The sequence below is a fragment of the Diuraphis noxia genome, unplaced genomic scaffold (genome assembly GCF_037042655.1).
Source record: "Diuraphis noxia isolate RWA-SAM2 unplaced genomic scaffold, SU_Dnox_SAM2 contig0002, whole genome shotgun sequence".
NCBI lineage: Eukaryota > Metazoa > Arthropoda > Insecta > Hemiptera > Aphididae > Diuraphis > Diuraphis noxia.
Genome location: NW_028301712.1, coordinates 30474668 through 30497826, shown reverse-complemented (window position 1 = coordinate 30497826; position 23159 = coordinate 30474668). Strand labels below are relative to the sequence as shown.

General features: G+C 32.2%; 1 protein-coding gene across 1 annotated transcript in view; it reads left to right on the top strand.

The window, feature by feature from the left end:
- sli (slit guidance ligand) overlaps positions 1 to 23159 on the top strand; it is a 140828-nt gene that overhangs the window by 76826 nt on the left and 40843 nt on the right. Inside the window, exon 4 of the mRNA XM_015510611.2 lies at positions 10676 to 10747. Coding sequence (XP_015366097.2) covers positions 10676 to 10747 — 72 coding nt within the window. The remainder of the gene's footprint in view (positions 1 to 10675; positions 10748 to 23159) is intronic.

Here is a 23159-nt window from a genome sequence, read left to right as displayed (position 1 = left end):
ATCATTATGCGAAAAAGGGAAATTCGAGACATGTCGTGGCAGAGACTTGTGCGGTAGGAACTTAGACTGTGGCCAATAATCGACAGCACCAATCGTCATCTAATAGTATGCATGTATTTAAACGTAGAGCACTCGTAACGTAGATTACTTTGGAAAATATCACTGACGTTTTTGAAAGTATGTATCTGTTACAAAATGATAAATCGTCACAAAAAAGTTTTTACTTTCGTATTTCTGTGCAGAACATTATTCGGAAAATTTTATCTGTATGGAATAAACTACATGCATGGTAGCTTATCATTAGCTAAAATGATAGGTAGGTATTTAAAGTTTAGAAGTTAAACGAGCGGAGAAGTGAATCAACATTTTTCAGAATATTATTCACTCAGTAGATGTAGATACATGTAACTTATAATCATAAACAAATTGTCCACAATTCGATTTTTATAAGTTTAAGTATATACCAAAACTATTCTGCTTTGAAATAATATTATTATTTTTTTGCAAGCGCCAATTTATAATATTGAAATACTCGCTTGAGTATATTAGATGATTAATTCATATGTCTGTAGTTCATGTTGTTTATTTGTCATAAAGGGAGGGGATTTGGCTGCTATATAGCCACCCAATAATTTTAAAAACGCCATATCGAACATTTCAGCCAGATATGAAAATATATACAAATACATCATGAAGGAATAAGAAAAATATAAGGAATAACAACTAATATTGAGCAGCTCATTGAGAAAAATAATTAAATGTATCTAAGTATGCAAATGGGTCATTTTGTATTCTTAATAATTGATACAGCATCACCACCAAAATATGTTTTAAGAGTTAAATTCCCGCAGCAGGCTATTTTATGTAATATAATTTTGGTTATAGGTACGTCTTATATAAATATATGCAGCCGTTTAGTTGTATTCACCGGACACTGACCAGATGTCATATCCATTAGATAATGTTGATATCTCCCTCCTCCCGAAATGCAAGTCGTTAGTCGCATCTAAATATCGTTTATTCGCTGCGTTTTTATCCCGGGTCGGCGGTTCTCGTTTTTTCTACGGACAAAATCGCACCACGTGTGTGCCTGCTGCAGCAGTCTTAAATTCTTCTAAATAAGTAATCCAGTCAATGACTTACTCATATGAATAATAGTTGGACGTATATTATGGGGCACGTCTTGTCAACTTTTTTAGTAGACAAAAAATCGTTTTAGGGTCGTTGTTTTTTGGTCAATTTAAACTGTAGTAATTTTTAGGTCCGTCAGTAGTTGTGAGTAAATTCATCTTAGTCTTTTATCAGTTTTAGCCCTTATTCATAAAAACCGTTTAATTATGTGTTGCATAACAAAACGCATGTACCTAAATAATATATCTACAATTAGTGACATGTGTAATGTTGTTATGTGAATTATATTATGTTTAACGCAACGTTTCTCACGAGGTGTGTGTTTATAGTGCTCGCGACTATAATGTTATTATTATTATTGTTGTTGTTGTTGTATTTGACTGTCCGTGGTGTGTGTGTGTGTGGGGGGGGGGGGGAAAGCAATAATGCTGTAGCAATAATTTTAATAATAATGTATCATTGCCGGCAATAAAAGTACACTACTTCACACCGTGTGCTATAGTTATCGTTCTTATCTGAAATGCCGAGGTCGTTTTGCGTTTATGGAAACAAAATGTCCATAATATTATATAGGTCCAATAGTATTTTTATTCGTTCGCCACAACACCGGAATCATTATCCATAATAAATATCGTAAATCATTTTTTATACGCGTGCAGTACCTACCCCCTATAACCTTTAACTGCATATTTTTCTCATCTAAAATAATAACAATTGCATGATTATTGCACTTTGTTGAGACCATTATAGAGACATTCATCCTAAATACCTTCAAAGGTATTTTCGAAAATATATAAGAACCATATCACATTTATTGCCATACTTAAAAACTACTTTATATTAAAACACTGTATAGTGTACGCATTTCAATTCTATTTTTTTAATACTAATTAAATTTTTTCATAGAATTTAACTGAATGTTTCGGTCTTATCGTTTTACTAATACCTACTGTGAATCATAATATCATTTTAATTATAGTAAAAGTAAAAGTAGCACTAAACACCAAAACAGTCATATACGTTTATAAAAATGTTCTAAGACTAGTAGACTAAGGTCAAAAAATATTATTTAAGGAGGTTAACAATAATACTAAAAAGAAAAAACGGTTTTTAAGAGGGTGTTGAACGGATGCCAAAACAAATGAGAAACGAAACACCCGGTTAACGTATGGTTAAACATTTTAACAAAAAACTATCTGTCATTTAGACTGTCTTGGATTTTTTGTATAATAAAATGGAAAGAAATAAACGTTACATTTAATAGGATGTCTGCGATTGGTTATTTTAGACCCGAACTTCTTTTGGTTACATCAACACAAACTATTAAAACACGCATTTCCCTGATAAATTTTATCAAATTCGATATCTATGGAATGTCGGCAGACTTCCTAAAAAGAAATATTATATTATTCATCTTAAAATCCAAAAAAAAAACTCTTAAATTGATGATATGCTATATTGTTGTTTTTTTTTAGTGGTTGTTTTTTTTACATTTGAGCAATTAAACAATTTCGATCTGATATCATTGTTAATGTGCGTGCTATTTTTTTTTTTTATACATATATTTTCGGTGACTATTGTAACGCATATCGCGATATATTTCTCTCTCTGGACCGCAATTAATAATACAAAAAAATACGTTATTTTTTTTACCCCAGGCCCATGACAGAGCCGTCCACCAGATAAAGGTTAAATATGTGCTCTTGTGTAAAAAATCGTCTTTCGAGAGCTATTTTAAGTGGAAAAGTTCGCTTTGAACACGAAGCAAATGTAGAGGTGGGGGAGAAAGGAATTAGTTTTAATTAAAACGCCCAGAGAAAAGAAAAACGATTTTCCACCAGGTAATTAATTTTTAATCAGTTCGGAAAAACTTTTGTATTTTAATAGCTTTTCTAACTGTTTTGTAACCGGACGAGGTGGTTAAATTTAACTCTTACACAGGTATCGCTAATAGATTCAATGCAGAATAATGCGATAATTAAATGAAAAATAAAAAAAAACATATTTACGTTGCCTATAAGTACCTACCTCAAAGCTATACTTCAAAGAAACGCGATACGTTATACGCCTTACCCGTAACGTAACCATAGTAAATCGATATAATATTATCACAAAATTAATATTATGTTATAATATTATATTATTTACACTCGTTTTTTTTGCTTATATTACACGAATCTTGTGTTTCATACAATTTTAATATAATCAATTCCCACGTGTTCATTAAAACCGACTGTAAGGATGATGTACGACGAAGCCGCGAACATATTATTTGTTTTGAACCAAGTATATAATATATAATTAATGAAATATCTCATTTTGGTCGGTTCCTTGGAAAATATTGAGAAATCAGTGATTGCCGACACTGATGTTTTGTACAATATTTTATGTTATACAGCTGCACCCGCCGCTGCAGTATAATATAACACTATTATCCATTAACAACTATAATGCAATCCATTAATTTACTTATTATACACATAAATACTTTCAGATTAGTACATTATACACGTCGTATAAATTCTTTTAATTTGAAATCTATATTTTCTATTAGGATCCAAAAATATACGATTACTATACTTTAAACACAGATAAAAATAATGAACATACAATAAAAAAAATAAGAAATTTTATTTTATAAGTGTGAAATATTTAACAGTCCATTTCATATAATATTTTATAAACTTACAATTGAATTTTGAGAAAATAAGTACAAAAAGTATACTAAAGCCTATATTGCCTGCTAAAAAGACTGTGTCTTATATACATTTACCCATATACGTAATACCTACATACACCCGGTATCTATGCGAAGCTATATATTTCGTTTTTTTTTTTGAAAAATGAATATATAAAGTGGAAGAGAATGGTATTTGCAATTGAAGGTATGATAAACTTACATTGTGCTATAAATCATGTTCACGAGACATTGGGTCCATTTGTCTTAAGAACCGATGATTTTTCGGCGTGAAATGTCGAGGGAAATTTAAACTAATTCCACATTTTCTTTCATTTCTCTCTCTCTCTCTGTCTCTCTTTATTTTATTTTATTTTTATTTTACGCGGGGGCGATAAATTTCTGTACAGAACTACAGTCGCTTTCAATATTGCATACCCCGCAACTAAGGAGATCTGTCGGATTTACGTTGATGTAGTTATGTTAGACCAAAAACTTTACTGATAACGTCTGTTTCAAACTTTCACCGGTATTGAAGTTTCCTGCTAAGGTTTCTGGTTTGCAAACAGTTTTCGGAAAAGCTTATTATTTCTCATTTCGGGACCAACTTATAGGATCCATCGAAGTATACAATGCCCTAACTTAATCCCCCCCTTCTGCTGCTGACCCCTCCAAGATGTGCACTAATTGCTAATCAACCTGGGTGGTCCTAGCTGAGACACCTTGTTAATCCAAAAAAAATCCTTTTTTAATAAGAACAACAATAATAACGTCCCGTATTTTTTGGTATTAGGTATATATAATTAATTGTAAAAGATTTCATATATTTTTCGGTCGTTCGTTTTTATTGACCTCGAGTAAATTGAATGTTTGGCCAGGTGTTGTCGCAATGCGGGTTAGCACAATAATAATATATAGAGCTGTGCCACCACAGATAATCCTCTTAGTGTCTCTTATTATTGCCACCCTCTCTAGGATTTTATGGATGAAGAAGCCGTAAAAACCGCGGGTAATTGGCTGTTTGACCGCAGATGTTCTGCTGCTGTTGATCATATCCAATGCGCTCTACGAGTCTGAATTGCGTTTAATAGAATGGATAGAGTCAAATACGGTCGCAACACTTGTTGTTTACACGACATTCGGTATGAATGGATGATATACCTAACATACGTATATATTGGAAATCTGCGCAACGCCCTGTCATGAATAATCATTTGTTGTTGTCATTTAACGCGTTGTGCTCGATCAAAGAAATTTACCCGAACTATTGTAACAATACTCGTAAAATCCAAGATTAATGGAATTTCCACTTTTAGCTGAAACATGTATGCCAAACTTAATTAAGTCTCGAGCCACATACATCCCACTTTTTTTCTTTTCGTGTTGATTTTTGATTATTATATAATATATGATGAAATGGATACTATTTGAAACGCATACCCTCATACTTCGAAAAAGGTTTCATCAAATAAAAATTACAAAGTATTACCAATTATTACTTAATAACGTATAATATTATATTATAATGAATATGTAAAATATAAAAGAATAATTTAATTTATTTAAAGGAAAAATGTCTATGTTATTACGATTAATAGTTCTTATTTTAAATACAATTATATTATTTTGTCATTCTTACTGTCAATTATGGTTGTAAATAATTACAAAAAAGTACTCTATTTTTATTCTAAATATTATAGGTGAATAAGAATTGATTTATTATGTAAAATAGTATCACGTTTTAGCTAACCATTTAATGCATGCTACTTGCGGGTGAAATCTGGTCGTAAATAGCGATACATTTTAATGTGTCATAAACTCATAACTTTTATAACCAATGCACTTATAGTAATATAGTTTTTAGTATAATTATACAATTCCGAAAAATATATACAGTTCTAAGTTGATGTATGTAGACACTAAAAAAAATAAATAGTAATAATAATAATAATGGCAAATAAAATATATTATATCGTTGAGACGCTTATAGTTGAAAAAAAGTCGAAAAAACAAAAGACCATTTGTTTTATTTGGTGAGTTGCTGTCCACGACGAGAGGACCCTATACTCCACTCGAAAAACACGCTGTAAGAATCGAACCTATATTCGGTTAGCTTTGTCATTGGATAGAAAGTATTACTCTTATAATCTGTAAAGAAACGGTTATACAGTCGTGAATAATTCCAAGCTCGGCGCTTAAGTAATACCCCTGTACATTATCTCGAAACCCTTAACCCAAAGACCGATTTGATTGCATCGCGAACACGGGTAATCACTTCCCTATAAACGTGCTCCCCCACGCATACGTATATATAAAAACAAAGAAACGCTTTCAATTGGATTAAACCCAGTTTAATGTACCATGTCCTTAAGGATGTCGTCAACTGAACTCGTCTTTGGACGATGACTCATTATGGATTAACTAAATATTCTATTTTTCCACTTTGCAGCTATTAACAACAATATTTGTTTGCTGCAAATATTTATTTATCAGTCTCATGTATATATAATATGTAATCGAAAATGAAATGAAATAGTTTTATTTTAGGTTTAGTTTTAAAAATCGTATACGTTTATATATATATAGGAACATATTATCATATAATAATATATATTATCGTAAGAACAAAGTATATTATCGAGTTACAAAAAAAAAGAAAGATCGATTTAATTAAAATAATATAGGCAATATAGCATATAACCGATGAATACGCCTAATTTATTATTTCTCCATTCAATTTCAATTAATCACCAGTATAATAATGTTATTAAGTATTATATGGTACAATAAATAAAAAATAAATTCTAAATCATTCTAAACTTTTAAATTCAAGGTTTTACTGTTTGAAATTCAAAAATTCTACTCAATATTAAATAATACCATAATTATTTACCGAAATATAATAAGACGCTTAATGAATTGTAGTTTAAATTAAATTCCATTCTCGTGATGCCATAAGATATTTTTGTTTTTGAATTTTTATCATCAATTTTAAATATTTAATTTCACGATATATTTTTTCCCTATTTCCTCATAATAAATAATTAAGTTATAAATATCTATATAGGTATAGTATATATAAATATATTAATAATGTTTGGATTAACCTTAAAAAAAAACAAAATCATTACCTAGTATATAGTATAATATACGCATTAAAAACTATTAAAAACGCAATTAAACCATTATTTTAAATTAATTTTTAAATACTTTCTCGGTGCTATAATTCAATTGCTTTTATTTAAACGACTTTGACGAACAGTATTTTCAATTTATTAAAAATAACTTTCCAACCGAATGAAATGCATAATTCATAAAGTCCTTTGGTGCGTTTTTGTTTGAACAATCTTGAAACAAGTTAAGTTGTCAAGTTTGAAAAAAAAATGGCACGCAAGTACCTATATATACCTACCTTTACCATAATACATTAATACTACCTACACTAATGGATATAAATTATACTGCACATTCCGACCCTGTTGAGCACTCGCAAAAATAAAACTAAAACGTTTTAACTGTGTGTACGTGCGCGTGGAGTATATATATGTTTTTTTAATTACGTGAAAGTCAAATAATATGATTAAAAAAATTTGAAAAAAAATCATAAAAAGGCGTGTTGAAACACGTGTGCATAACTTTGCAGGGCAACAAAGAGGGACGCCCATTGGTCATTATTACACATAGTTGTCTTGCAGGTCGGTGATTAGGTACCGACTGAAAGCGGCAGCAGCACTACACTGCAATTTATGCGACCAGTCCACCGCTTCATATTATAGGTACACGACTCCGACAGCGGACATATATTATTTCATTCGTTTCGAGTTGTACCGACTCGATGATTTCGCATTGCTGACCTTGAGATCGTATCCGAACAACTTGCTTTAATTCAAACACAGTCCGTCGTGGCCGTACAAATTATATAAGAAGTAACCGATCAAAAAGTCACTTGTCTCGGCGTGCGTGGGACTGTCGTCTACAGTGACGGACAAATTTTATTTTATTTTTTCTTATATCGTTTGTCTGACGTTGCATTTTCGCGGCCCTTTTAATTTTCCGTGTACGTATATCTAATGATAGTTATACTGACACACGTGACTGAATCTTAAATATTTTTATTATTATCATATCTGTAACTACCTATTATTATATTAACAGCGGAGGCCACGACGATTCCATTCAATTTTGATTTTTAAATCAGAATTTTTAAATTCTTGAGATTTGTAAATATTATACATAAGAAATTTTCTATGAAGAATTGAAGACACGAACTTCTGCATTCTCAACCACTTTATTTTGGGAGACACATTTTTTGAAAATGTCGATGTATTATGATAAAAAACGAACAGTCAGGCCGACAGGGCGATATGGTGATTTTAAAATTTTAGTTTATATTAGTCATATTAATATATGAAAATCCGTCAACATTTTTAATTTGTAATAACGGTTTATTATTTTTTTTTATTTTAATAAGCCACAACAACGTAGATTATTGGCTTTTGTTATACATAATAGGGTAATATAAATATATGTTTAGATAAAAAGTGTTACATTTTATACATATATAGAAAAGGCAGTGGGAGAGTTCTACAATCGTGAGGGTGTGATTAGGTTATATAATCTAGTTAATTTTAAGAAAGTGAATATTTTTTGGATGTTGTTTGGATCAGGGCCTAGAGCTTCTTGAAGGTTGTCAGCTAGCTTGAGGTTGATTCTAATGTCGTTGTATTCTCGACAGAAGCATATGATGTGCTTGACTGCAGCAGAGAAAGTAATAACGGTTTAATAAGTATTTTAGTATTTACTAGATTCAATATTATAGATACATATATTTTGAATATTATCTTTAGTATAAATATTTAATAACTGCTGAGAAATAAATCATTCGATTTTTGAATTAGGTATAACAATATTTCCAAAAACATCATCTATTAAAATTATTTACAGTAAAAATTGATGACGAGGCTTTCAGATCGTATAGCCACAGGATATTGCTCATGTAGTACCTACGAAAAATCACAACAATTTAAAAAATGGTCCTAAAGTATATACCTATTATATTTTCAAATTCCAAAAAGAAGAATTTGAATAAATTAATTTTTAAAGGAAACAATGAGAATGCGCATGGTCAGTGAAACACCCTATACAACCAAATATTACATAGTTAGTAGTGCGGGCGTGTGTTCAAATTTTTGGTGAAAAAAAAATTAGATTGCCCGCTTGGTCGTGCGCAGTATAATAATAAACTCGTCGGGGTCAATGATGTTTTATTAGTATTCTACGAGGGGAGGGGAAAATAACCACTAAAATCTGACGGGCTGGTGATTAATAGAGGTATATTATACACGTTGCCACCGCCGCCGTAGATCGTTGTTTTTTGCAAAAGTGCCAGACCGCACCCCTCCCCACAACTCACACCTCAAAAGCACCCACAACCCGCGAGCGCCCTGCTGTGGATGAGTTTGCATATAGTATGTGTTTTATGTCGCCGTCGTTTCTGCATTATAATATGGTCTCTATACACGCAATAATAAAACATTAAAATTATATTATATACGCTTATAATACTGTATAATAATAATAATAACATTTACGTTGAAAATATGACTTTGGCGATTGGTTAACGTCAACCGCGTTCAGCCGATACAATATAACTATTATGTACATTAATCGCGGCGGTGAAACCATTTTCGATGCGTATGAGGTGATGATGTATCAGTATTATCGTTATTCACGATGGACAATGATTACTATACTTAACAAAATTCGAGGCCGAGTCATCAGCAGCGGCGCGTTATTTGCAAAATATTTAGCGATAAAAATTGTTGTGGTTTTATAAGACATTAAGACAATTACCTATCCCTTAATACATCCACGATCCGCAGTGGCACCGAAGCCATTGTTCGAGATTCACCTGCAGATTTAAATCTTCCACGGCAATCTATATAAATTTACATCCACGACTCATCCACACACTCTCTATAAGGAAAAACTACAACAACAAACCCGCTCCCCTCAAATATAATATAAATCTGTGCTGTGACATCTGTCTCGCCCTTAACAAACACAGGACGCCAAAAGAAATATAAGTATTAATACTAAACAATTCGAACTTGGGACATCTGAAATGGAAGGTCGTGCGACGTAGGTAATGACAGAACAGACATAAAAAAATCGAAGGATATTTGTCTTATAGATATAATATGAGTGCTTAGAACTTATGTTTATTTTGTTTTGTTTAAAAGTTCTCCAAGTTTCATCAACATTTCTATTTGTATGTCTATAATTATTTAGATTTAGGCTACATATGGGCATCAATAAAAAGTTGGACGGTATACTAGATGTCGACTAAAATTAGGGGGGTGGAGGCGAGGCTAATAAGAGTCTAAACCACAATCTATCTGTGCCTATATTCATGAAACATGCATAGCTTTCGAAATGTGTTTACGCCAACCATGAAAAATGTTTATAATGGCACATATTATATTTACTATAAGTTCTGACAACATGTTACCCTCTTCACTATTTCACTCTGTCTCTCACACTCTTTGTGCTAGTGCATCATCACAGTGTGGATAAGAAATATCATAATAACAATAATAATAATAGTAATTTAAGCGTAAAAGACTCGGGCCCCGGATATGATATAAAAAGACCGACGACGGTGATAGATTCTTTTACCTACCGGGACAGGTACATTATTCATGCGCGCTGGTGACGCGAGATTAAAATCAGAAAAGAAAATGTCGTGTTATTATTATTTCGAGCGCGCCGTATATATACGGTGCTATATATATATATGTATACCTGTGCATGTAGGTACGCATATTATAATAATATAATAACGTGTTGTTGGTTTTTTGTTTTCAGACGATTAAACGGCAACGAGCTCAGCGAAGTGCCCGATTTGGTGTTCTACAACAACCCGCAGCTTTCTAGACTGTAAGTGTTTCGTCATTTATAAAATATATTACATGAAGTTACGGCGTGAATAGCCGTATATACCTCTATATGTATATAAATAGTGAGTGGTGACGCTATACAGGGTTAATAAAATATAACCAACAGAGTATATATGATCGTTATATATTATATGTACACTTTTATATCTGATGTGCATATTTCGACGTCGACAAACATGATTTTATAAGTTCACTCATACACATATCTAATATATGTATATTAATATATATATATATATATTATATACACTATATTTCCGTAATATACGAACCGCATGAATAATAATGTTATTAAATTATTATTATTAGTTATTACGAATTCGTTGTGCGTAAAAAGTGTATATATTTGAGATTATTCAATATGTTGTTGGTGTGCGTAACAAAGAAATCGATAAAAAATAATATTATAGTCCAATGTAATTCAGCGGAATGTGGGCCACATATATCAATGCACATAAATAACTATTTAACATTTTGAATTTTCTGCGCGTCCGGCCCAGGAAAGTTTTTCCGTTCGCGTGTATACATAATATAATATTATTATATTGTATACATGCACAGGCGATCTCGCGACGGCTGCTACAGTCTCCGAAATGTTTTCAGTCATGGCGGCACCGATGTCAAATTATTCGCAAAAGGGGTCGATATTGACGTACAGGAAATTCCTCGGCGACCGCTGATTATTCACGGGCCCCGGACTCCGTTATTGATATTCCATCCGTGAAATTGGATTATGCGTGTTTCCTCTCCGCCGGCCTTTATTCACTGATTAATTACCCGCGGGCAGGGATTCGTCTTCTTCCCCCCCCCCGTGCTCATCCTAGTAATCACCCTCCGCCTCTTACTGCTACTTCTACTCGTCCTCCTCGTCCTCCTGCTGCAGTCCCTCCAACTCTTTTTTGGTTAGCGCTTGCGATTCTAACGCGCAGTCCGTCGAGGATGCATGATGCACCGTCCCCCTGCAACCCTGCTGCAGCGCTCGGAGTGTAAAGATCATAATCTATCGATTTAAATGCAATCGGGTTTATTTGTATGCGTGCAGGAATAAAAATGACGCTCTTTTCGGTATAAAATGATGATAATATAATGAATGATTCACATCAAAAGCGCGTGGTCTAAATCAAAAGGAAAACATTTTTTTTAAACATTAATTATCGGACAAAACTCGTTAAAAAGCGCACAACATACAAAAACAAATTGTTTAATGTTCTGTTTTATTTAAACAATTTCTATATAAACTCGTACGATGAGTTTTTTTATACGCACTAAAACCGACGAGTAAAAAAAGAACATAGGCACGTACATTATATTATACACACTTTTAGTTGGTCGTGAGCACTTTTATGTTTTTATATTCGTTTTATGTGTTCCATCGATACTTTTCGACACATAGTTTGTAAACTGATTTCCGCGTTTTAACTTTATGAAATAATAATTCGAATAAACAACAACAGCAACAACAAAAGCTATGAAACTGTTGTGGATATTTTTTAGGAACCTTAATGATTAAATGTGTCAAATTAGATTTTATGCTTACGTTTTATGATTTTCATGTCGTTTTTATGTTATTTTTTTTTATATGTATTATTTATTAATAAAAAATAAAAATAGGCACTCAAATTATAGCTTATATTTTATGAAAATATATGGGTTGCTGCAGACACAATCCGTCTGAAATAACAATATTTAATTTATTATTTACTCAGGTTCGCCGTGTTTATTATGGTTTTGATTTTGAATGTGGATGACATGTTAATTTAATCGAATGGCAAACAATCGACATGCCTATAATTATTATACTACCGGAACGCCGAAATAAGAAAACTTTATCACTAACACGACGACGCCTTTTACGTCAAAAACGCCACAGGTTATTTCGGAACGCAAAAGTTTGCTCTCGCAATGCTGTGTTCAAATTTCGCAGTTTTCAACAACTATAAACGAACATTGTGTTCGTGTGTACGTACGTGCTTGCGTGTGTGTATATATATGTCTCTCCATTTCTCGTTCCCTCCTTTCTCTCGGGATGAATTCGATCGAGAAGAGCGTCTAAGAAACGTGTCCGCTTCCTCTCCCGGCGGCGTTCAAACGGTGGCGGCACATAAAAAGAAGTGTTGACACTAACTTATTCTCCCCTCGATTTGGTACAAAGTACTTGGAAACTTCGGCAACACTCCGGGCAAGCCCCGAATAAACCCAATTTGCTTCTGAATCTCACAAATCGCCCGTTTCGAATTCCGAGACTAGCATACATCGCTATATGTCTAAACTAATTACGCTCTGCACATTATGGTAATGTGACAATAAGGTGGAGAACACGGAAAAAACATGTTTCCGCATGTGAAATTGAATTTAGCGGACACAGATGTCGCCGTGCAAGTAAGATGATGATGACTATGTAGGTACTGTCTGAATTTTCAAACGAAAGTTTTGAAATTTTTTAAAATATACTTTACTAATATAATATAATAATTGTGCAAATAGTAGGTACGCAGATACACAGTAATAAGACTTTCATATATTATATATTAAATCTTATAGGGTACAAACAAATACAGTACAATCCAGAGGTGACTAAATTTATCATTTTTATGAAGATCTACTGAATATATATATATATATATATATATATATATATATATATATATATATATATCTTTTGAGGTTCGTCAACTCACATAAAAAACTATTTTTTATTTCAAATCGTTATCACCAATATTAATGATAAACATAATTTAATTATGAAAGTGTGGAGTTATCTAAAAATGAGTGTTTAACATTAAATGTATAATTAATTTCAAAGTAGATAATTTACATTAAACGATTGATGAAGGAGAGTGTGATTGCATAATATCGTTGATCAGTTAATATTATAATTATAATCTGAAGAATAGTTACTAACTGATAAACGATGAAACTGCTGCAGTTCTAAATGATCATTAGAAAGCTCGTAGCTCAGTATTCAGCTTAATTGTTGTGACTTTCATAGTTTCATTCCATTTCACACAAACAGGTTAACTCAAAATATGCGCATAATATGTAATAAATATCTATTAAATCTATAATAATTAATTCCAAAAAAGGGGAATAATTACGACTTTGAAGTCGTCCGAGTTCGACCTGCCGATCGCGATCAACCGTTTGGCCGCCCTTGCAGTATAACTTGTATACTGTACATAATATTATACTGTCACTATACTTGCGCACAATTAAGCGGATATTAACAATAATGATGTCGGGTGTATGGCCGATGCCGTCGGAAGCTATTTTGAGGCCATTATAATATTATAGCTGGGACTTACTAAATGAATCGGAGGATAAAAATCCATGGGCTGTGTTTGCAGTGATCGCACAATAGGACAATTTGGTATAATAATATATACTGCAGTATAGCTCTTTTTGAATGCAGCAGGTATATATACACACAATGGACATTGGCATACCAGTTTGTTGAGGCAATACAAATCATTCTCGCAGTGTTTTCCGAACATTGGTTTTACAATGAGTTCATTGTATTCGTATTGGCCTAATAATATTAAATTATATCCTTTTTTGAGTTCCGTCAACTCAGTGATATTTCATATTCGGTAATAATAATATAATACAGTAAAAAATAATGACGTAAGATTTAATTTTGGTGAATAAAAAATTTGATTACACGCTATTATTATTATTTCAAAAATCTTAGCATAATTTTAACGTCCCGATAATATTAAAATAGGTAATACAAATATTGATTTATTCAAAAGTTTTAATATCTATTTCTAAGATTGTGTACATAATTAAATTTCTTCTCCCACCTAACTCAAAAAAATATTTATAAACATAGTTCCTAAGAATGATGTTTGATCTATATATTTTTTTATTTAGTCTTATTATTTTAACTCGAACTTAAAATTAAAACCATTCAATATGCTTTTCTTATTTGAATAAAAAACAAAAATAGTACAAACTTTTCCGTCAGCGTGTGCAATATGATTTTAACAAATATTCCAATTTTATTTTAAGACAATAAAGGAAGGAGACATTATTAAATTTATATAATAGTTTATTGTTAAAATGATAGAAATATTTCTAAAATGATTTATAAACATCGTATAATTATTGTAAATTAAATTTAAATCAACCGTATACAAAGTTAAAGAAAAAAATGTATGTCAAATGTATTAATAGTAATTTGTAAGACAGTGACATTTTATCTCATCAGATATTTGAAATAATTTACTTAAATCCTTTATTAGAATATAATACGATTACTTAAATTGCTTTTTTTTTAATAATGATAACTAATAACCAACAAGAGCAATGAACTTCTCACGAAATTTGTTTTATATTACAAGAATATTTATTTCAATGTTGTGTGGATTAGTATTCAATGAGACGAATCGTTATTGGTTAGTAATATAAAATGACGTACTATTTATTTCTATTATGCATACCATACTATCACGTCATATACGTCAGGGACCGTTTTTTTGGTGCCGTCCGTTTATCATCTCATAAAGAGTTTAATACGTTTTAAATTGACGACTGTGTGGTGTTAAAATAGTAAATGCATATAATTCGTTATCCGATTGGTTATAGCAGCCATTTATTATATATTATATTGTTTATATATGTATATACATCTTACAATTGTACATTGTGCATAATATTATATGTATATTGTTCAGTGTGGCTTACGAATTATGAACAAGGCACGTGGCTTTATAAATAATATATATCATGCGTGGGCATATGCATACGGTAGCAGGCAGCTGGACAGAATGCGCAAAATATTCAATTGAAGGGAAAAAAATAGAGGAGAATTTAAAGGTCGTAACCGTGTGCGTCTAGACCCTAAAGCGAGAGAAGCTGTGAATGCGAAATACGTACAGCGCAATCAAAACGAAATTTTCGTCTGCCGCCCGACGACGACGATAAGGACGAGAAAAAAAGGGTTTTTATTTTACGTGACCGGATTAAAACCTATTTGCGTGGACAATGGCCCGTCATTCTTATCACGTAACGCCTTTTGTAAATGGCGTCTTAAATGGACCCACAGACGGATTAATTTCCTACGAAAACCGCAGTGTGTCTGGGGAAATAATTTCGTCGAGTAAAGGAGTTTTCAGCTTAACAGACGTATATAAATATATATATATATATATTATATTACATGCACGACATATTATGTGTTTGGAGCTTAAGCGGCTCTTCAAATCGCCGTATTCAGTCTGTTCGACACTATAAGAGTGGTGGCGAAACAATTTTTCTAATTAATTTCTATTTTAAACTACGTAATATTGTAGGTATACCGTAAAATTAAAAGCTTCAACTATGAATAATAATAATACATGAAAAAATCTTACATAATATTATCCATAGACATTCTATTTAGTTATTATACTACTTGAAGTCACGAATAAATTCAAATTATGGTAGGTAGGTATATAATTTTTTAATACTCAAATGATAATTACCAAAAATATAACGTACAATGTTACGGCAAAAAAACATGAAACATATTAGACAATAGAGATAGGTAATGTTTATTTTTTTATTTTTACAAGATATTTACAATCTGTTCAAGAGCAATAGGTAAGCAAATTTGATAATAGATTATATAACATGAGTAATATGACGGAAGCCACCCATTTCAGATGACACTGCCCATTTTGAATATTTAGTTAGGAGGATTTATAAGCTAGGTTTCATGTAACTACTTTTTTTTGATAGTAATTAAAATTCCTTATTTTCTCGGCTAGAATGTTTTTTATAATTAACGTAAATATAATGTATTTTATATTGATTTTAATTAAACCTGTCCTGCAAGCTATATTTTCACAAAATAAATGAAAAGCCATGTCAAGTGAAAAGTGCAAAATAAAACAATTGTATAAATCACTTGAACACCGTACAAACTCTGTTTTAGTACGTTGTGTTCAATTAATTAGATTTTTAACTCTGCAGATTTACGTGTAGGAATAATAATAAATTCCATAATCGGTATTCATTCTGAAGAAATTCATCGGAAGTTGTTAATTATCAGATAACCAGTTCATAAGTTTGATAAAGGGCTCATTTTTCATTATTTAAACGAGTTGTGTTGTGTAAGGGTTAATTAATGTTTTGAATTAAACAAAATGTCTACAAAGGAAGACCATTCCATTAGAGATGTTGTCAACGAAAGGGGAGAGAAGTCACTGTCGAGTCTGTCATCGGCAATACTGCAAGTCGACACGAAATCCAGTCTATTCATCGTCTTATCAAACCCATCAAAGCCATAGGTCTACACGTAAAAATATAATATAAAAAAATTCATTAACCGAACATTTTTCACGTCAATATACCAACAACTTAATAATTCATAGTAAATATAAATCAAATTACGAATATTTCTTTCATTGGAACATGGGACATGCAAATTCACTCTATTGTGTATTATCGATTCAAAATAGTGATGGTTTTTAATGAGGTGGTTTCCGTATCATGAAATATTATTTGGGGATGTGCGTGGGAAAATATTAAACGGGTTACCAGGTGGTCGTGAGGGGGATTTCGAGATGCGCGAAAAAAAATCGAAACATAAAATGTTAATGGATCGAAAGCTTTTTGTTCCTGCAGCACACGACCCATGTGTATAGGGGAAAATTGTTTCTTATTCGACAATGTACCCAGAGTATTGAAAAAAATAGAATAAAATTAACAAATGGCGTGTCACGAAAGCTTGATAATAATATTGCTATAATAATTATAATTGACTAAAAGTTGACATTTTTTTTTTTTGCTAATATTAATAACTATAATAAGTCACTATACGATATGATTGAGTTCTAAAATTATTTCATTACTCATCATCATAATATAAGATATATTATATTCAAAAAACATAATTGTATCGATTAAATATATCATGTCATATACTCATATTTATATATATTTATAGGTTTTTTGAACGAAAAAAAAGGTTACTATATAATATATATTATATTGGTATGTTACTTAACATACTTAACGACTAACCATAAAACAGCGGTTCATTCGTTTCAAAGTTTAAAATATCTATCTTTAAAATATCCCACTTTTAGTTATTATTTTTAATTAGCCATTTAATAAATAATAAACATTATAATATTACAGTGGTATAATATCTATAAAATATTTTCAAAACTAAATATCTTAATATGATAAAGGTAAAGACTTTTAGATAATAAATTCGTTTACAAAAAAATGTTTAAATAAATATACACCACTACACAGTACATATTTTTATATTAAATTAGGATTTTACAATGATATTTTCGTACAAATCTTTTCTAAGTGACTACTTTAAAATTTCAAATACAACATAATAAATTTACGTATCACCCACTCTGTGAAAAAAAAAAAACTATGAAGAACACTTGAGAAGCACTTTCCCATATTCCATATCGAACCCGAAAACGTGTTTTACATGACGCCTTACTGTGAAACTAATCGCTTCTTCGCCCTCTCCAAGTTTCTATATATTAATATATATATTTTAAAAACACTATTCTACAGAGTATATTAAAGTGTTCAATACACAAACAAGAATTTGGAAAAAAATACGTATTTATGTATATCCGATACGTGTAATTATTTTACAGCTGCAGTCACTATGAAAATATTGATTTCAATTTTCATTAATATATAATTATAATAATCACATGACGTATATTACTCATCCTCCAATTCAAAATATAACTGAAACACGAAATATATTATGTCTTTTATATAATATATAGGTAAGTATAATAATAGTGATGCGCACCACGTCCAATTATTACAGTTCCAATAACACAATGCACCGTGACTTACCTAGTTTCTATATTTTTCCCCGTTTACCGTAGTCTATATCACCCTATATATTCACCTCTTGTATATAGTAGTAGCAGTTTTATACGTTATTACATATTGTATATACTTGTATGGTTTTTTTTTTTTTTTTACTTTTATTGAGTTCCTCGTCAAAGCACAGAGTTCGAAACCCGCGATCCTCTGCTATTTCCGTTGCCGATTTGTATTCCCCGAGAACCCTATCCTCCATCATACGTATCCACGCCACCGCAGCTCTTTTGGGGTGTGAATGATTGCCTCCGTGTACACACAATCAAGAAACTGTTGATTCCTGCAGTACTACACTACAGTATATAGCACCCCTCCGGGGGATCAGATATGTATAATGTACTCTCGTCTTGATTATGCTCGTCGGGCGCTTTCCAATTTCCCAATGAGTCATACGGGCGAAAGTGTTTCCGGAAAATTGATACACACGCGAACCCCATCGCGCCCTGAGGGTGACGAGAAGGAGAGGGGCCTTGTGCGGTGATCCACGGGTGGGGATACAGAACCAATAATAATAGTGCTGGGCAATGGTCCGGAATTTCCATACAAAAGTACTATATAATGATATGTATATACATATTATACCGTCGGGGTGTGACGGATAGGATTGTCGTCATCTGCACCGTGCGCATAAACACCAGGAACCACCTCGACTGTTGGGGAGTTTAAACAGTCGTGTTCATCTGATAAAAAGGTATTTTGATAATTTATGTTGCCCAAGCGAAATGCGACGACAAACTCGACGGAACACATACATAATAATATAATATGAACAAATCTAATATATTATTATTATATTATATTAAACAATGGTTAAAAATGTGTTTAATATTATTAAGGCTATATGCTACCCGCGTCCACATTCGCTTGCAAAACCTCCTGGGAGCATCGTGCGCCTTGAATCTTGTATTTCAAAATATTTTATAGGAATCTGTTTACTAATATTTTTATATTTTTTTCTGTTTTCGTATGGTCTACTTGCGTTTTTTCTAGTGAGGTAGGGTAATTTTTACGCTCAACTATACTGTTGTAGCCTTTTTACACGACAGTTAATTTAGGCCCCACTCTTTCTACACGTAATGTTTTGTACGATAGGCATACGTATATATAAATTTATGGATGGTTATTATTATCAATTGTTTTATAATAATATAATATGGATGAACAAATTACAAATCTTTTTTAAACTAATAGAGATATACTATATAACCACCTTTCGTCTGTATAATATCCGTAGGTACCAAATTTAAAGATAATAACATGACAAACAAATAGGCATTATAATATATTCACACAACGAAAACGAATTGTATTAAACAATTAAACAGCGTTTTTAGATTCAGAATTACAATAATATAGTATCTACTATTCCATCGGTTTTTCGTTTATATACGATGCGACGCATTTCGACGCTGTGCAAGTATTATTTTTTTCTTTTACATTATAATGTGAACCATACCTATCGGTACGTTTTAATCGATGACAATGTCGATAACGTTCGACGGGTCGGTTCGCCATCCTGCATATTATTATTAAAAAACAACGCGTTTTTTTTTTAAATTGGTCGAGGAATTCGAAAAACGTTGGCTCACATTTAATTGGCAGTTGACACCTACAACAACGGCTATCGGTCTCGTGCGATAAACACGCGTGTATTACGATGGTATACGTACGTTATTTTATACGACATAAACATACATAAGGACAAGGGCGGATGTGGGTGGGGGGGAAAGTAGGTAAACCGCGGCGTATATACCTATATGTGCCTACATAAAATGCCATATGATTCACACGGTGGGTGGGGGGGGGGGTGGGGGTGAATAAGAATAAGGTGTGATGTGTGTGTGGCCCGGCCGGATACGATATAATATATATATATACACGTGTAAGTATATGCGTGTGTGTACGAGTCCCGTGGCTGCGTCGATTATTTACATTACACAATAATAATATTATATATTATAATATTATCCTCCGGATCAGCCCCACGACCTAGGCTAATAACGGCTCCATTAGCGGCGCGTCGTACACTCGGATTTACGACGATAATGTCGTCGTAATAGTCATTACGTCGTCGTCGTTTCGGACGTTGGATATTCCGTTGTAGCAGTGCTCGAAACACAGACCCCACTCGATGTGCGTTTTTTTAAAATATATTTATATATATTCTACAATTAGTAGTGAATCGCTGTAAAACAAAACGTAAAAAAAACACATAGAATATGATTCTATCTCATAACTCGTGTCTCTCTCTCGTTTCTCCTCGGTCCGCCGCTGTGTTTTTCCTATATCAAAAAGACGTAACCGCAGAGGTTACCCATTAGACGGGGTAGAAATAGTGAGTACGTGAGCACCACGGCGACCCTTGGCGCCTGCATAATGGAATCCCAACGCGCGGACGAATAATAATATAATATTTTCCTTTTGTGCGGCGCCTTCAGTTTCTGTTTCTCTCTCACTCACTCTACACGTGTTTTATATCGGCCGACAAAATCTAGATATAGAATCGCTACACACGCACACACAAACACGCAAGACCCTTCTCGTCGTATAGATTATTATATTTCTTTTTTCACACTCTCCTATCCCCGTTCTCCTACACTGAAATATTGTTCCGAGGACCCAATGTGCCACAAGTGACGGACGTAATGCGATACACGCGCAGATAAAATACACACACACATACTTGCGCGCGCGAATTTTTATAATGTTTTGTGTGTATATGTGTATTTATGGGCGCCCGAGCACGTTTTATTATTTTGTTCACTTTCATACCATTTTTTTTTTTTTTTTTTTTTTTTTTTTAATGTACCTACCTTTTATTTACACACGCACTGTCTTGATGGACAAATCGTATTCGCCAGACTGTTGTTCACATGCGACGGTTTTCTCGACGAGCAAATAACGCGCAAATTTTGGATTCAGAATTCTATCACCATAATATATGCATTATGCGTCATATAATATTCTAATATTGTTATTTTATTCGAAATATACTTTGACACTAGGTATATATATATATATACACATAATATGCTACATAGCCTCGTTGAAACAACAATTTTGTAGTAATTTTCTCAGCTCCCTGAAAATCGCACAATCGCCGCTGTCTACAACTCATCTACGTATATAATATTATAATCCACAATATTAATTGTAATAATAAACTTTACTTAATTTGTGCTCAAATTTTCAATCAAGTTTAATTGTTAATGTATTGTTTTATGTATTTATGCATTCACATAAACTTTCAAAATTTTCAAAACACAAACTAACCACTATCATCCACAAAATTATATGTGGGTTAAAAAAAAAAAAAAAATGTTTCATTAAAATTAAGATTTTACCTATATAATGTATAATATATAACTATTATAAAAATATAGAATGAAATTTGTGGTTTTGTAAAAGCACGCGATCAAGTAGTTGAACATAAATACTTATATATTATCATACCATCATATTTGTAATTACTACTAAAGGTTTTGCGCGTTTTAAACAAATATTTATGAAACATTTATGCAACGAAAGTTTTGTGAATCACAATAATTCGAAAACTTCATTTTTATTTAATCAAAATTCAAATTTAAATTGTAAGAATACAATGCCAGCACACAATGTGAACAAGTGGGAATTTCGAATAGGTATCCTTCTTTAAAATTATTATTTTAAAATATTAATAACGATTTACCTGGCTGTCGAGTGGAGTGGATCGGGGGAAGGAGGCGCATGCTATAGGTTACCAAGCAACGCACTCGTATATTTAACTGATTATAAATTATGAAACATAAATTAACATTGTAACGATATTGACAATAGGTCAAACCTAACGTCTGCGACGAGCGTCTCTAACCGCCTACACTGCTGCTGGGCGAGAAAGGGTGAGCCAAAGTCTGTGTATTTAATATTACAGTTTTGTGACATTGTAAGGGGATCGGCCGTGGTTGAGAGGGTGGCGGATACGTCAGTGGCGCATTGTTCTTTTGGGTTCTTTAAATAAACATATTATTATTAAATACAGGGTGAGCCGTTGGCCGCCAAGGGCGTTTTTCCCGGTAGTCCGAAAAGTTTTTTTTCTTCTACAGAAAATATTCATACGGGCAAAATGTCAACATATAGTTGCATACTAATAATAATACTTAAAACAACGGTGAAATGGAAAATATAACGAAAATACGTCGTACTGCTACTAAAATATGCGTGTATTAAAATTCTACCAAAATAAATCATTTTCATTTTTTATTTTTATATTTTGTGACTCTGATAGTGACCGTAGAGTTAATAGGTAGATATATCCTTGAATGATAGAATTTTAGAATTTTTCGTAGACTCATATATTTTTTACTATTACTCTAAACTCGTAGATAGTAATTTAGCAAGACATTTTTGATACTTATCTCATAGGCACAAATAAGTATGGTTAATATCAATAGGTAATGGTATAGTATATCGGACTAGGTTACGACTAGAAAGAAAATTGTTAGCAAAAATCCTGCAACGGTGAGCGTGTTTCCAAAATGAAAAACGTGTAGTTATATATATTA